This window comes from Danio aesculapii, chromosome 19 (assembly GCF_903798145.1).
Source record: "Danio aesculapii chromosome 19, fDanAes4.1, whole genome shotgun sequence".
NCBI classification, from domain to species: Eukaryota; Metazoa; Chordata; class Actinopteri; order Cypriniformes; family Danionidae; genus Danio; species Danio aesculapii.
Window position 1 is genome coordinate 50,428,425 of NC_079453.1, and position 18,003 is coordinate 50,446,427.

The following is an 18,003-nucleotide window of genomic DNA, read 5'->3' on the forward strand; positions in this document are numbered from 1 at the left end:
TGGTTGGTGCTGGGAGACGCTTTCTCTACCGCAGGTACAGCTGGAGGGTCTGTAAACAGGTGGAAAATACAGCTATGTTTTGTTTGTTTGATTATTTATTGCCACATTAGCAACTTATGGCTATTTTATGGCAAGATCAACATGCACTACATGACGAAGGTCTTGTCGCCTATCTAAGTTAAGAACAGCAAATAATAGCTTGACTTCTAGTTGATCATTTGGTATCAGAAGTGTCTTATATGAAAAGCAAATGCCTCTAGATTACGCTTATTTGAGCACAATATAATCTGATCATGTCTTGATGTTGACTGATTTGATTAGGACAGTAAGGTCTGACTCTGCTTAGACTAAAGTCTGCTCACTGAACCTTCAATAATGTCCAGTATAGAATATGTGCTCATGCTGCAGTGGAAACAGAATGAATATTGTGTCTGACTCCATCATGAGCTTGGAGGACTGCATCAAGACTCTTTGTGTTCATCTTCAACGCCTCCTCCATCTTACCCCAGACCTGCTCAATAATGTTAATGTCTGGTGACTGGGCTGGCCAATCCTGGAGCAGCTTGACCTTTTTTGCTTTCAGGAGCTTTGATGTGGAGGCTGAAGTATGAGAAGGAGCGCTATCCTGCTGGAGAATTTGCCCTCTCCTGTGGTTTGTAATGTAATGGGCAGCACAAATGTCTTGATACCTCAGGCTGTTGATGTTGATCATCCACTCTGCAGATCTCTCGCACGCCCCCATACTGAATGAAACCCCAAACCATGATTTCTCCTTCACCAAACCTGACTGATTTCTCACAGAATCTTGTCTCTTTGTTGGTTCCAGTAGATCTTCAGCAGTATTGGTGATGATTGGGATGCAGATCAACAGATGATTCAGCAGAGAAATCCACCTTCTGACACTTTATCAAATGATCAACCAGAAGTCCAGTTATTATGTGTTGCTCTTACAACTGTGATCAACCACAAGACTTTAATCAGGTAGTGTAAATAAAATTATTACATAACTCCAATAACAACTTCATGTTTCAATAAGAGTTGACACAAATAATTGATATGATTTATTATGATTTTTCTATATAGGATGTGTGTTACATTTTTTAAACTTAATCTTACTGGAGTACTATTATTATTACTTTATTTTTAAAAGTTTATATAATATGTTTATTCCTTCATCTGTAAGGGGTGAAGTTGTTGGTGAAGCGATTGTTCTGTAAAATAAAATTGATTGAAAAATCATAAATAAAAAGTTTCTAAATAAATAAATAAATACAATAAATCTTCAATACATAGTCTAATAATATTGACCTCAGCAATATTTACTTGTTAAACACTGTTAAACAGCACCAAAAAAAAAAATTAATTAATCGAATTAGTTTGCATTTATTTATTTATTTCAACAAAAGTTCTGTATTAACATAACTATAAATAATTTTAGAAACAGTATTACTGCCACCTACAGTTGCTTCATACACACTTAATGCACCTAAAATAACTTTAATAATAAACCTTTTGTTTCCTCACTTGAGGAAAATGATTATGAAATGTTTTATTTTGCTCCTTTTGGTAGAAATGTATGACGGTACCTTTCTTCTGAAGGGTCTTAGCCGTTAACTTCATGGCTAGCTTCATGAACTGACTGTCCTCTTCTCCAATCTTTTCTTCATCCTCTGCTTCTTCTCCTTTCTTGCCGCGAGCTTCAGTCTACAGAACAGCGTCATGTCAGACAAGACACACACAATCATGTACACAACATATAGCATCACACACACACACCTGTTCTCGAATCCACTGTTCCCTCTCCAAACGCTCTTTCCGTCTCTGTAACTCGATCTGATCTACCTCTTCATCGTCCTCATCCTCATCTCCATCAGGACCCAATCCACCGAAGTCAAAGCTGTCATCTGCTCAAAACACAAGACGACTGTGTCAATAACCAAAATATCCATGTTCTGACTTTTGGACCAAAGGGTTTGTTTGGTTTTTTTAGGGTTTTCAAAATGGTCTTTGGTAACACTTTAGTTTAACCGTTTTGCATTGCTCAGATTGACTCCTCTTTGGTTATGTTGGTGCCGTTTTTGCCCCGTTGACTTCCATTATGATCACATTTTTTGATTGTAAAGCCATGACAGCATATAATCATGCAGTCTTGACTGTTGTTGGTTTTCCCTGTTGGAATTAAGAGGGACAATTTGTCATTTGTGGTCTAATAAATTGAAGTAGATGGAAAATAAAATGGAAATATTTGTCTGCCAACTCAAGTTATCAATGTAATATAACACACACACTAATACAAACTATTGTAATATAAAAATACTTATTATAAATCGCAATATATTGTATCGTATTGTTAGGCCCTTGCAAATACACTGCCCTAAACAGCATGTGAGCCGATTTCTCCTTTCTGATCGGCCAACACAGCTGGGTTTACACCAAATCCTCCTCTGCTCTCACATTTGCACTGACTCCTATTCAATTTAAAAATACATAGCGGGCAATATGCACATGGACTTGAAATTTTCAGTCTTGCACTATAAAAACACCACGTTTAAGATCTGATATCTTTAAGATTCACTGATCTTCACGGCCTTATTGATATACAATATAAAATGAGCCTCAGAATGTACAAGAAGCACTGCATTCAGTTTTATGTTGTCCCGCCATGTAGGGCTGGGCGGTATATCGAGTTCTGGGGATATATCGATATATTCCCCAACGCAATGCGGGATTATCCAATATCTGTTATATCGACATGGTTTAAGGCCACACGTGCGCATTCTGTGCAAAACAGACCACTCCAAGGTAGCACGCGAGCTCCACTTGCACAAATGAATGATTCACTCCATGAGTCAAACTAAAGATTGTTCAAGAATGACCCATCACTGACGTGACATGGAGGAACATGCAGTGCTGGTGTTGTATCGAAATCTGACTGCCTGGACAAATCTGACTTCACCTCGCGTGCAACACAGCGCCTGCAGCCGTCACAGCGGTTCATCAGAAACCTTTTATCGATCATTTCTTCTGTAATTGACAGCAGGAACGAGCATAAAAGCCTTGTGAAATTGACAACAGCACCTGCATGTGTTCAAAAGAATTAAAACCGCCATAACAAGACCAATTTACACCGCATTTCGAAAGTGAAACCAGCTCATATTCACTGATTATAAGTTCAGTATTTATCTGACGACGGTCTCTTCTTTACATTTACATTATAACACATTCAGCTCTGCGTTCTGCTCTGGTATAATGACTGTTTACATATGCTTAACCAGCATTTCATCACAGCACTCTCAAACCATTTCGTTCTCATTTCTATAGTCGATTCGCTTTCATCTCCTTATTTAATATTAAGTAAAACAAGTTTAGTCAAAAAAAAGCGTAGGACTTTACATAGAGTGAAAGACTTCTCTTTAGATATCTTCGACATGTGCACTGTTAATAATTGTGCACAATACATACATGTAAATGTGTAACTAATAAACATCAAGCTGATTTCATTGTTGTTTCTATATCACACAACTGTGGTATACAGGATTACTTATAACAACACTGTAATTGTGACATAAAATACTGTGTGTTTCATATTTACATTCAATGTGGTTCTCATCTATCCTACAAGACTATTTGTTGAGTTACTATTTAAGTGTGTCCTTTTTTGCTCTGACGATGTAGCTGTGTTTTCTATGGTTCTGTTTATTTTGTTATTTGCACAGCATCACAGTAGAGCTGTGTATAGTGTTAAGCAGGGGAAAAAACCTGTACTGTATTTATTTATTAAAGATTTTGTCTATAATTTGAAATGTTGTGCAACAGTTTTGAGCAGGAGAAAAACCTGTACTGTATTTATTTATTAAAGATTTTGTGCAGCTGTTTATTTGGAAACAGGGAAGGAAACCCCTGTGTTGGAATTATAATTTGCTCAAAAACTGCTTAATTAAGGTAATAAAGGCTTTGACTCTCAAGCAACCATTTAAGGGAAAATACCATATATATATATATATATATATATATATATATATATATATATATATATATATATATATATATATATAAATCATATACCGTCATTCCTCCTAAAGATACCGGGATATGATTTTTTTTTGCCCATTTTGTCCAGCCCTACCGCCTTTATGTCTTTAAAACATGAACATTTATTTTACCCCAGTATTTTCGATGGAGTTTCAGCACTCGCCTGCTCCTCCTGCTGGCTCTAGCGTTTATGCAGTCTCGCTTGAACATCTAACTCATAGGTCTCAAACTCAATTCCTGAAGGTCTGCAGCTCTGCACAGTTTTGCTTCAACCCTAATCAAACACAGCTGATCCAACTAATCAAGGTGTTCAAGACTACAAGGCTGTTTCTCAATGCCAAGAATGCAGAGAAGGGACTTGCGCTCGTGAAGATCGGTCTTGCCAGGTCACCTCAGAAGAACGAACATGGGAGACCACGAGAACAGAGAGTGCGTCCTGTGAGAAATGAGATGCTGCGTTCGTCCCTGGTTCTTCCTGATGGTCACGTGACCTTCATGTGTTTAATGGAAATTTAAACATTACAGCCTTCATACAACGATTGCTTTTCCCCTTTTCACAGTATATACTCTGCATAAAGACTTTACAAATATACAGTGCACAACATAAATAAAACAGATTTTAATATGAATTTCAGCAAATAAACACCCTTAATGTGTTTATTCCTTTATTAAGATTGTCATGGTAATGTTTACTTTCACCGTTTCGTTTAGGGAAACTCCTGATGTAAATAAGTTATATCTCTGAACTTTAATAATAAATCTATATAAAATGCTGCACTTCCCACCTCCAGTCGCAATGACTTCTGGGACTTCTAGAGCGAGTTTTGCACTCAAGTCTGCATCGGTGCGTCCTCAATACCAAGAACACATCCGGGAACTTTCACATGTCCTCCGTTCTTGTGGTATTGAGTTTTGGAACTGAACTTGGGCAGCTGATGATGACGTCACACGAGAACGCAAGATCGCTGAAGAACGCATATTGAGAAACAGCCCAAGTGTCTAGTAGTCTTGAACACCTTGATTAGTTGGATCAGCTGTGATTGATTAGGGTTTGAGCAAAGCTGTGCTGAGCTGCGGCCCTCCAGGAATTGAGTTTGAGACCTATGATCTAAATCAGGCATGGGCAAACTCGATCCTCGAGGGCCGATGTCCCTGCAGAGTTTTGCTCCAACACTAATCAAACACACCTGAACACCCTAATTAGTGTCTTCAAGATCACTAGAAAGCTACAAGCAGGTGTGTTTGATTAGGGTTAGTGCAAAACTATGCAGGGACACCGGCCCTCCAGGATAGAGTTTGCCCATCCCTGATCTGAATGAACGCTTAAGTCTATTTAACTCCCCATTCACATGGGGCTTCAGCGTCAACGCTTGACAGAGGGCGTGTCTGAGGTTGGAGCTGACGCAATCATCATAGCAGCGTCAGCCAATGACATTAGTCAACAATAGGCCACTGCCTGAGCTGGGCATTTGCATACAGCGATCTGATTGGCTGACGCTTCCATCGGCGCTTGAAATGTTGAGTAAGTCCCAACTTTTGTAGCAAGCAACACCTCTGAAGCGGCGCCGACAGATCCACAATGCAGTTCGGCAATGCCTGACGTCACCCATTTAAAGTGAATGGGAAGTGTTGAAGTTGACACCTCGTATGAATCACGCGTAACAGGTTATACTTTATTTACATTACAACATCGATGCTGTAAAAAGAAACGTATGAAATTTAAAATAAATTCACGTTAACCTTTCACCGGAAAGGTGTCATTATCGCCCCCTGTTGGTTCGTAACATCCATCACAGTGGGTTTTCGCATGTTCATGTGGATGGAGATTGCTTGTAAAAACTAAAGGAGGGAAAATACCCGTGGACATGGCCTAAATAATGCAAAGTGAGCTTTCTTAAGATGAGCAAAAACACACCAATGTTTTTCCAGCGGAATCTGCGAGCCCGTCCTGGGCCATCAGAATGCAGATCTCCATCCGCGAGGTAGCGCTCCTGATACAGACGCAGTTTCCGCTTATCATCATCCAAGATCTGCTTCCTGTAGAGAGAAAACAGTCAGCCTGTTTTACCTACACCATCAACATAAGTGCACTGATGTCTCGCCTTAAAATAAAAATGTACTCACTATTTACTCAGACTCGAGTGATATCAAACCTTTCTGTTGAACAAAAAGGTGATATTTTGAAGAATGTTAGAAACCAGTAGCCATTGATGTCCATGGTGGGAATGTCAAATACTATTGAAGCCAGTGGCTACTGGTTTCTTACATTCTGTAAAATATAAAGACATATACAGAGACAGAGTTCTGAATGTCATATCAGCTTCTGTCCATTTCATGGCAAAACCAGATCAAATGAACATTTTATAAATATTATTTCACTATAAAAACAATTATAACAACAAAAAGCCATCATCAGCAATAAATAATACACAAATAAAAATGGAAAACAGTTTAAGGTTTACTTTTGATAAGAATTCACGTGTTTAAGGATTTACATTTAACAATATTTCCTTTAAAGCCTCTCCAGATAATAATTGTTGTCTGGTAAATATAGTATTCAGCAGAAGAAAGAAACTCAAACAGCTTGAGCTTACAGGGAGAGTAAATGATGGAAGTTCTCTGTACTGTCGTGATATCAACAGTTTGACTCCCCCATGTGGTGTAATGATGTAACAGTCTCTAGCAGCAGCCATTAATCCTGCATTTAAGTGTATGTCTGACAATTTCACAGCAAAAACTATTTAAATAATGCAATTATAATAAGTGTTGTTCGTTAAATATGCAGTTTAAGGGAGAATTATCAACACTATCACACAACATTAATAACTAATGTCAAATAACTGATTTATTTGATCTTCACCATGATGACAGCACATCATATTTGACTAGTTATTTTTCAAGATACTAATATTCAGCTTAAAGTGACATTTACAGGCTTAACTAGGTTAATTAAGCAAGTTACTGTATAACAGTGGTTTGTTCTGTAGACAAGAGAAACATATATATTTAGTTATTGTACATCACTTGTATTTATATGTAACATAAATCACTGCAAGATGTGCAATGAGGGATTATAATGCATGTCAGAGACAATAAGTAGTTATTGATCTTTATAGAGCAATATCCAGTCAGCTGGGCAAAAATAAGTTATTTTCATCAGTTACATTAGATTTTTTACCTATAACTATGGTTCCTAGCAATTAATGCAAGAAATAATTGACAACAGGCTGATGAAACATTTAGAAAGCAGTGTACACCTGAGACGAAGACACCTATCATTACAAAACACTGTTTATTATTTCAAAAGGCTGAATTATTTTAATTTCACAGTTCAGATGTTATGTTCAGACATTTGCCAGGTTTTTGTCTTTAAAATCTCCTTTTATTTTTACTAGTTTATTAAACCTATTTTTATAACTATTGTTTGTCAAACTATCCATTTTCTCTGACCATGCTGCAAGCTTGTTTTAAATGCAAAGAGGTACACAAAATTACATTGAATCCCATACAAATAGAGAGAAAAGAGCAAAGAACAGAAAAATATACATATAAATATATTTCATAAGGGGGCTAATATATACTAATATAATAACTAATATTAGCCATAGTTTTTATTCCAGCCAAACTGAATTTCTCCACAAGAAAAATGTCCTTGTTTTGTTAAACATCACAGATAATTAAACTCTCTCTAATAATTTGGTCTACAGTGGATTGTAGTGCAGGTGTAAAAAGTAAACCAACAGTTCTGGCAAGTGGAGAACAAATGCTAACCTGCCGCTAATTAAAGCGCAAATCAAACGTCGAGATTTGTAAAAAAATCTCTCTTACATGTGAATTTTGTTCACTTGGTCCATCAGCTCCTCGTCTGAAGGTAAATCCTCCATCATCTCCTCTTCCTCGTATTCATCACCACCGTCCTCATCCTCGTCTTCACTGCCCACATCGCTGCCCGACAGCTCCGCCTCAGACTCCACAAACTGAGCCAGACGTCTGCAGGAAGATTAAAACAGATATTAGGCTTCATAGGACACAAAAGAAAGCGGCAATTAACTTTCACATTTAGCTTTTGACTATATGAGCTTGGATCATGTAAACTCTAAAATCACAGTTGCACAGGCATAGCTTTGGCATTCATGTTTACCTTTAGCTGCACTTCATATTATTTAACATCATATAGTAAACATATTCACATCCCATGACACTAACAACTCCTAGAGAGCCACAGCTCTGCATAGTTTAGCTCCAACCCTAATTAAACACACCAGATCAAACTAATTGAGTCCTTCAGGTTTGTTTGGAGCCTACAGGTAAGTGTGTTGGAGCAGGACACCGCTGAATCCATCTTTTGTGCAATACTGTATTCAACACTTCACATTTAAATCACTGTAGTATTGTATCAATAGTCCACTCATATTTCAAATGCTGTTATTTTATTCTTGTGCATATGCAAACTGAAGTCAATCACTGTGCAATATTTACTCAGTGCATTGTACAGTAGCAATAAAGAATGAGTCCATTTTTTAATTAAGCAAAAAATCACTATTAAGATCAGGTTTATTATGAGGATATGTGTAATTTTACTACTGTAAATGTATAAAAACTCAACTGCATTAGTAATGTACAGAATAATTTAATCTGAACAGCTTTAAAACATAACTTTCTGAATATTTAGATGTTTTTGAAACCACAGATTTTAGATTTTTAAATAACCATGTCTAATATTATCCTACCATAAAATATTATAGGGAAAACCGCTATTTAGCATAGTTCATATGATCAATAACTCGTATATTACTCATATAACTCATCTAATTTTGTATAATAACTAATATAAAAATGCTTCTGAGTGTAACAATTTATCAAAAAAACAAAACAAATGTCTTGATATTTAGATTAAGATGCATTTGCTGAGTATTAACCTCTTAAGGCCCGAGGTCTTTTTTTACATGCATTTTTATTTATCTTTGCTATTTGGGCTTATTAAAACCTAATTAGATTAAAAATCTAATTACCATCTTTTGATATGTACTTTAAGAGAAAAATGATGTCCATATATGTGGATTCGTGGTCTGAATGTACATAAAACACTTTTTCCTGAATGTTTTTTAATGCATATTTAACATTGCTTTTAACTATCAGAGAGTAAAAACAAAACAAAAAATGTCCCCATTTTGGACGGTTTAAAATAGGGTTTCGGACATTTTATTAGCTGCACAACAGATGCAGGATGACACTGGATGTCTGCAACAAAATATAAAACATTCAAAGTATTTTAAAAAGCCACTTAAGAGCTAAAATGTGCTGTCCACGTATGAGTACACTCAAGCCCTAGGAGGTTAAAAGAGCACTTAAGAATCAAAGTTCTGCCCTAAAATACTGAATAATTGTCATCTCAATTCATTATTCTTCACCACTATCCTTCAAACCACTAGCTTTTACACATCCTTCAGGACAGACAGAATTACATTATCGTAGGACTACTTTGATATGTTTTAATAAGTACAACTCAAAATAATTACGATGCATCTTTTTAACAAACACATCTTAATTTCATGCATGTTTGGACATTTACAAGCACACAACATTAACTGCATTCATTAGCAACCTAAAAAAGTGGCATTGTTCATAAATCTCTCTGGAAAACAACAATAGACCAACATTTTCTTTTTGCCCGGGCGTCGCCCAAACACTGCTTCCCGTTCCTCTTCCTCTTCTTCATTCTCAGTTTCCTCCTCTTCAGCTTCAGATTTATCCTCATTTTCCTATTGAAATTAAAAGCAAATAGTTAATAGCACTAAAAGACGTAACAATTCCAGGTAAACACAGCAACTTTCTGCTATTGTACACCAAGCGGTTCACTTTGTTTGTATATCATATATCTTTTTGTATTTTCCTTTTCACATTTTGATTTATTTATTGATTTATTTACTACTATAACAGTGCTGTGCATTTGTATAACACTTAAGGAACATTGATGTTTGCAGACTTTTAGCTATGTACCTCTTCTGTTTAAGCCACAAAGGGGAATTAAAGTGTTGGAAATGTTTGTTTGCTTGTTTATGACCATTTGTTTTTCTGTTTTGTGCACATCTATTTAAATCCCATCAATAAAGTATATATATATATATATATATATATATATATATATATACAAAAACAGCACAAGAGTGTAATTTCTGATAGCATTTTAGAATTCCCTCTGTCCAATACTGCCAGATTGAATAAAGTAGGAATATTTGCTCTGATTTCCTTGTATTTGTTTAATACCTTTTCACTGAGGCTGTCTGCATCTGACAGCAGCCGAAACTCACAGTCCGCCTCTTCTTCTTCCTCCTCTTCTTCTTGTTCTTCAATTATGTTCTTCTTTCTATTCATCAGATAATGAGTATAATGCAATTAGCATTTACAACCTTTATAATAACTGTGGAGCACTGTTTATGCATCCCAATATACACATATGCGCGTCCCGATATAGTCTTTTATCTGCAGAAATCTCCTCAGGTCTTTTGATAATTATGCATCAGAAATTAATGTCCAAAAGTAGTTCACATTGTGTTGCAAATTAAATAAAACACGGAAAACGTGATTTAAATATTTTCCAGTTGCCAAGATATTAATAGTCACTCAAACACTTGATGGTTGGTCTTATGTGTCCGCCATGTTTGTAGTTGGTTTACACTTTGTAGTTCTAATCTAATTCAGATGCAATGTATTGTGGGTAATATTAGTGGTTTGAGTACCGACTGTTCCACACTTTGTATTTCTACCAAAAATAAAAGAGCAGGGGTGTCCAAACTCGGTCCTGGAGGGCCGGTGTCCTGGGGAGATTAGCTCCAACCCTAATCAAACCCATCTGAACCAGTTAATCAAGCTCTTACTAGATACACTAGAAACTTCCTGGCAGGTGTGTTTTGAAGCAAAATTGGAGTTAAACTCAGCAGGACACCGGCCCTCCAGAACTGAGTTTGGACACCCCTAAAGTAGAGCATCCAGGAACCTTAGGCACACTCTTTTCAACATACTACAGTTTGGGAAACACTAGATCTATTTTCGTATACTATTTAGGACTGACAGTATCCAAATTGGAATGCAGCAATATACTTATTTAACATTTCAGTTTGCACATAATAAAGCTACACATACAATATTGTACATGGTAATAAATCTGTACATACATTTGTCGGGTTGTATATTTCTATTCTGTTTACTTCTTTTTTTTCTGTTTCTTTTAAATGTGTCTTTATTATCTGTTTTTGTCCTGTCACTATCTTTCTGTTACACTGTGGAAACTTCACAAAAACTAATTCCTTGTACATGCAAACATACCCATCAGTAAAGCTCTTTCTGATTCAACAAAATGTTAATTTTAAAGGAATATATGTAGACTGAAACAATCCAGCAGTTATGCGTTGCTACACAGACCAAATTACTAAACACTTGAAATAGAAAAATTCTCAATAGGGAAAAACTAAGCTAGGTTAAGCGGCCTCGCCAGAACAAGAAACCGGCTAAATTAATATTAATAATAATAAAAAAGGTTCAAGTCAACTGTTTACTGTAAAAATGAGCCGTTTACAAAAAAAGTGGAGTGTTCCTTTAACTGATTGAGTACCTGTTTGTTTCAGACGTCTTGTCAAAGGCAGGACTGGTGACTGATCTCAGTGAAGAAGCAGCTAAAAAGAAGAAGTTAACAATTGTTATCCAAAACTGAAGCTAAACCATCTTTCACCCTCAGCATAAACACTAAGCTTTTGCCAGTATTAGATCTTTCTGTTCCAATATCTGCACGATATTGGAAAAATCTGACATCGCAATATTGTATTTTTCTGTGATATTGCAATATGAATGCAGTTTCAGATGAATGAACAGCTCTATTTGACTTTTTCTGGAGTCCAACAGTATTTGGATACATAAATTGAGTAATCGCAATAGAGCTGTACAATTTAGGGGAAATATCTAATTGCGATAATTGCGACAGATATTGCGACTGCGATTTGATTTGCAATGTAATTTTATAGTCAAGCTTCAGGTCAATAATCTGTAAACGGTGACAACAATTCTGCAACAGCTCCTAAAAATGACCTGTTTTTGTTTGGATCTGTGACTTTGAAATCAAAATATTTCCATATTACCGATGTCCTGATTTTCTTTTGATATTAATTTGTCTATTAATGCTTCTGAAGCAGCAGACGCCATTATCCCAATCGTCTGCGCTTTCCTGTATGTTTTTGTTTGTGTATTGTGGAACTATGCAGATATTGTGCATTCTGCATAGTTCAGTTGACCAATTCTGATAGGGCAGAACAAAAGTGTGCTCACTCAATTGGCTAGTAAGACTATCACACATAGACGGCAGTCACGCATTTGCTCTGGCCGGGGAAAATAAATCATACACATACATTTCACATCGCAGCCTCTTGTGATTAGCTTCACTTACTAATTGCAAAATCAGTAGCTAAAAAAGTACTAATGAGCACCTCATTGTATCTTATAGGTACTGAAGTGTACCTTTTGAAAAGGCACAGTCCCAGTGACACGTTTTGTACTTTTGAGCATGGGTGTCAAATCCAGTTCTTGGAGGGCCACAGTTCTGCACCATTCCTAATAAAACACAGCTGATCCAAATAATCGAGGTACAAAAGAGTCCTAAACACCTTGATTAGTTGCATAAGCTGATTAGGGTTGGTGCAAACTGTGCAGAACTGTGGCCCTCCAGGAATTGAGTTTAAGACCCATCATTTTGAGAGTGCATCATCTTCATTGTATAATACAATACAAGTCTATTTGTTACGTCTCAAAGTCATCATTTCTTGTGCCTAAATGCTTTAAACTCTCCTGAAATGCTCAGCCACAGGCCTTAAAAACACATGCAAATGATAAACGTGCTCTATTATGGGTAAACTTTGTAGTGACTCTAAAAATCCCGTGTTTTGTAGCTCAATTAGAATCCAGACTCAACACTGTGATTTGACTATTGCAGATGTGCGATATCGATGCTGAACTGATATATTGTGCAGCCCTAATTTCAACCAAATTAACTGGCAAAAGAATCTGAAAAGTACAAGCAACACTTTTCAATAGTCTCATTAGTGAATATGAATGCATTAAAATCTACAGTGAGGAAAAACAAGTTTAGTTAGTTATTAACTGCATTTAATAAAACTACTACAAGTAGGTTTTTATAATATCAAAAGGTAATATAATACGAACATGAATACATATAAATGGTCATGTGTTTTCTTTTTTCATAAAGTCATAACAGTCTTGTGCACAGGCTCCATAAACACCAAAAGCAAGACTTACATGGACTTCCAGTGAACTTTCCGGAGCAGAGTGCCAGCAGCTGGTCCATATCCGCCTCAGATCCTCCACGGCTCTCCTCTCTATTCTCTTCTGCCTCAGAAGTGTTGTTTTTCTCCCTGGGATCAACACCAACAGCAGCAGCAGCAGGCTCTCCAGGCTGTGTGGTAAAAGCTCCAGAGCACAACCCCAGCAGCTCATCCTCCGCCCCAGGCTGAGAATCTCCGGGCTGGGTCTGCCCTGTGCCGAAGCCCCCCGAGCACAGCCCCAGCAGCTCACCCATGTTAGCATCCATAGCGTTTTCATCGAGGCTGTCGAGTATGAGCTGGCGTTTGTGTGAGCGCGTGGGACCGCCGCGAGGACCCACGTTCAGGAACCCGTCAGCGTCCAGTAGCTGTGATTGAGTGTCGTCCTCCAGGGAGAAGCGCCCCTGAGAGTCTCCGGCCGGAGGGAGAGCAGATTCACTAGGGGATGACGGAGCGTAGAGGTCCTGGGAATCCTCCACAGGCAGGGAAAGGGACGGCTCAGACATCTTACCAGAGCTCTGCAGGGGGAGATGATGATGAGGATTAATGTTTATTAATATTTAGAGTGTGTTATACGACAATTCTTAATTGAGTGCACTCAATTTTGCGATTGGATTGGAACTTCTGATTCGGTTTCCTATGGAAGAAATGACTAGAAGTGACTACAAACATGACTACACATAAAAAGTTGACAACATGAAGCAGCACAAGTCATTTTTAACATCAAAAAATATCAATAAAAAAGTGTAACAGTGCCGAAGGCTGCGTTGGACCATAAACGTGCGCTCGACACAGAAATATAAATCAGCCTTGAGGTCAATACTACATACTCTATATCGAAAGTCTTCACACATTTTATTTTTGCTTTAATTTTCTATTGCATGACACCTTTTTCTCCATAATTTTGATTCTTATTGTTATTATATTTTAAGATCATGAGCCGTTGTGTTAGCATTTCGCTAATCATAATGTGTATGACTCTGTATGTGACAAATACAATTAGAATTTGAGTTAGCAATCTAACAGCTAATCGATTAGTAAACAGCAATTAGAATTTGAGTTAGCAATCTAACAGCTAATCGATTAGTAAACAGCAATTAGAATTTGCAATTTAATAACTCAAACTTAACTGAACATAAAGGTGTAGTTAAACTATTATAGGACCTCTTTTCTCAAATAGTAAAAACAACAACAAATCAGACCAGTGTCTTATTTTACAGCATTCACCTTCTATCAACACAATATTTCTTATTTTAGATATTGAATTAAAAGTTAATATATGCTAATGTGAATTTAAGTATTGGTGTTGCCACCAAAAGACAAAATTTCCACTGTCAAGCATAATGGACATGAAAGTTTAAGCTCAAATACTTTCTACATCACTGTTATGAACCGCAGTTTTGCGTGTATGTTCTTTCTGTCTCTATCCGTCTCTCTCGATCTCTCTCTCTCTCTCTACTGGCCCAATCATTTTTACAGGTACCTCCTACTTCGAAGCACTATTGGCTGACAGGACTGCCAATCTAAATCCACCATGTGACGACGACTTCTCTCTCTGCCAATCAAGTTTGTTGCAGAGCTCTTTAAATAGGAAGCAGCAACGGGAAGAGATTAGCTGCTGCTGTTGTTGTTGTTGTTTTGGCGTGTTGTCTGTTTGGTGGTGTCCGTGTGTTTTGTAGCTGTTACGGATGTTGACTTTGAGTGAGATTTGTTTGAGAGTTGTGATGTGTGTTTGTACATCTCTAGCCCGCTAATGCTCCATTAAAAATCCTTCTGTGACCTTTGACAAGGGAGATCTGGAACAAACTAGTAAGTCACGTGACATACATACTTTGCACGCAGAATTATTGATGTATAGACACACTAGTTAGCGAAGTGCGCTAATTTATATTTCTATTTTTTCAGATTAGTTTCTCTTGCCATTTTAATCTCCAGTTTATACTTCGGTCATCTTTATGTTACTCCTTTTAATTCCCTGGACATATTTTCATCAAGGATCGTAACAATCACAATATAATAAAATCACTCTGATGGATTAGTTTCATGCTGAAATGGTTTGTCAACCAAATACAGCCACAATAAGTGTGAAAACTAAACATTTCACAGCCTTTTTAATCAGAAATAACTGCACAAAAACGTATTTTAACCAACTAATAGTGCTTCATGCATAGAAAAGTTGAAAACTACCCAAATGTCAAACATTGTAATGGTTATTCCCCTTTAAAAAATATTAAATTATAATTATTATTGGTGAAATGAACAAGTGTGTGTTTATAGTGTTTGTGTATGTTTATATGTATCTATATTGTTTAAAGACCTATCTGTTTAGTAAAGCATACACTCAATGCACCACTTAGCGGGCTTCCACACATGTTCTGCATCTTGTTGATATACACTGTGAACATCAGCTACGCTAATTATTTTCTTTATTCTCCATTTCCACCTGGGGATACTCTTCCCGAGGCCCTCAGACTATGCAGAGTCACTGATTCGATCCAAGACCAACGACGAGATGATCCCAAGGTTCCCATATCCTGGACCAGGCCGAATCCTGAGCAGCTACTGTGGTGGTCATGGAGGAGTGGAGAACATGAGACTGATTCCTGTGACGCTCCAGAGACAGACGAGTCTTCGCTGAGGCCAGCTTCCAGCCTCCGCCGCTGAGACTGCAGCTCTGCACAAGACGTTTGGCCAGCAGAGAAATTAAAATGGTCGTGCCCAACTGAGCCTGGTTTCTCTCAAGGTTTTTTTTCTTCACTTCCGCCTTTAGTGAAGTTTTTTTTCCCCTCTCCGCTGTCGCCACTGACTTGCATGGTTCAGGATCTGTAGAGCTGCGCACCGTTGGATTTGCTCTTCAATATTTGGACTCTCAGTAGTGATTATTAAACCACACTGAACTGAGCTCAACTGAACTGACCTGAAACACTACAAACTGAACTACACTGTTCCTATTTACTATGATCCTCTATGTGAAGCTGCTTTGACACAATCTACATTGTATAAGCGCTATACAAATAAAGGTGAATTGAAATTATTTATTTATTTTCTGCCTCACCTAAGATGAATCTAATAAAGCTAAATAAAACAATAATACAAAATTATATAAAGCGTCATGTAAAACATGAACATTTTTAAAACACACTCATTTAATATCCCCACACATGTGTATTATGAGGGTCTTCCCTTGTCATGCTTTATCACTTTAAAATGAGTCTACATTTTTATTATACATCTCTTAGTGGTCATCGTGCATGCATTAAAGGTGCAGATGCATGAGAGAAGCAGAAGTGCGTCACCTTTGATGCCGAGCCCAGAAAGCTGGATCGGAATAGGCAGGGAGACGGAGAGCGGAAAGCACTGCTGGACAGGCCTCGACCTGCAGCTCTGTTCACCGGCTGATATGAGGTGATCATGGAGCCCATCAGCTCAAAACTACTGTTGTGACTGCTGTCCTCTGTGAACACAACCACATTTCAGTCTGATTTCATATGCATTTGACAATTAATCATATGATCATAATAATCTCATTTCTTTCATGGTTTTTTTTTAAAGAAATTAAGGTTTCTGGGTAAAAGGACACAATTTTTGCAAAGAAAAGGATGGATTGTTTCTCATTTAGAGTTTATGAAGCTGCACAGAAACTACTAATCAGACGTTCAAACCACTGAGCACCGTAGACATACCATAAGGAGGAAAATCTCACCCATTTTATTGTCAGCTTCATGGCTAGCTGCTCCTATTCTTCTCACACCATCCCTGAAAAAGAAAAGAGTGATGCTCTGTCAATGTGCACTACAGAAAATGTGCAGTCGACTAATGAGATGATGAACACACACCCTGTGCGGGAACAGGAGCTTCCAGCAAACAGCATCAGTGTGCCGTCAGTGTCTGCTGGAGTGGGAGACGGACTCTTGAAGCCTGGAGACGGGCAGGTTTTCACTGAAACTCCATCTTCTGCTTCCTCTTTGTCCATTGCTTCCTCTTCCTCCTCATCATCATCACCATTACCATCTCCCAGCAATTCATCAAGACCCTGAAAAGCAATTGGATTCAAGTTTAAACAGGTGAAGTTGAGTTCAGAGAAGAAACATAAAGAGTGAATAAACGCTTCATTTATACTGATTTAAACTGTTTATTTTAATATCATGCAGCCTCAAGGGCTATCTTCACAACAAAATGAATTGAAGTCAATTATAAATACCAGGCAGAAACCATATAAGCAGACAACACAATTAAACAAAGCAGGTACTTTTTATGATTTAAAAACCTTACTTTCAATGCATAAACCTTCATTATCAGATGGAAAATAAACATTCGCTTCATGCTCAAAGTATTTTGTAATTCAGCTAATGGTGCTTCATTTATACCAGTTTCAAACACTATCCAAACGGCACATTTATTAATGGATATTTCACCTTAAAATAACTCTGTAAAAGCAATCACAATTGAACAAGGTTTATTGAAAATCTTTTCTGGTCAAATTTTATAAAACAATTCCCCAATTGAGTGTATTGCATTAAAATGTTTTAATAAATAATCTGATCTGGCCCTGCCAAATGCACACAAGTAGTGTGTCTTCAAGTTTTTGGTTCTTTAAATAATAATAAAATAAGTCAGTCTTGTGTCTGTCTACTTGATCAAATCT

General features: G+C 37.3%; 1 protein-coding gene across 3 annotated transcripts in view; it reads right to left on the reverse strand.

The window, feature by feature from the left end:
• Positions 1 to 18,003, reverse strand: part of LOC130246455 (claspin) — a 37,678-nt gene that overhangs the window by 2,662 nt on the left and 17,013 nt on the right. For all 3 annotated transcript variants that reach the window (XM_056479414.1, XM_056479415.1, XM_056479412.1), the window contains 12 exons: positions 17,195 to 17,391; positions 17,062 to 17,114; positions 16,655 to 16,812; positions 13,336 to 13,876; positions 11,645 to 11,705; positions 10,300 to 10,399; positions 9,691 to 9,794; positions 7,861 to 8,022; positions 5,948 to 6,069; positions 1,777 to 1,904; positions 1,587 to 1,704; positions 1 to 49 (listed from right to left, as the gene is read on the reverse strand). The exon at positions 1 to 49 is cut by the window's left edge and continues 28 nt beyond it. In XM_056479414.1, the coding sequence (XP_056335389.1) occupies positions 1 to 49; positions 1,587 to 1,704; positions 1,777 to 1,904; positions 5,948 to 6,069; positions 7,861 to 8,022; positions 9,691 to 9,794; positions 10,300 to 10,399; positions 11,645 to 11,705; positions 13,336 to 13,876; positions 16,655 to 16,812; positions 17,062 to 17,114; positions 17,195 to 17,391 (1,793 nt within the window). The remainder of the gene's footprint in view (positions 50 to 1,586; positions 1,705 to 1,776; positions 1,905 to 5,947; positions 6,070 to 7,860; positions 8,023 to 9,690; positions 9,795 to 10,299; positions 10,400 to 11,644; positions 11,706 to 13,335; positions 13,877 to 16,654; positions 16,813 to 17,061; positions 17,115 to 17,194; positions 17,392 to 18,003) is intronic.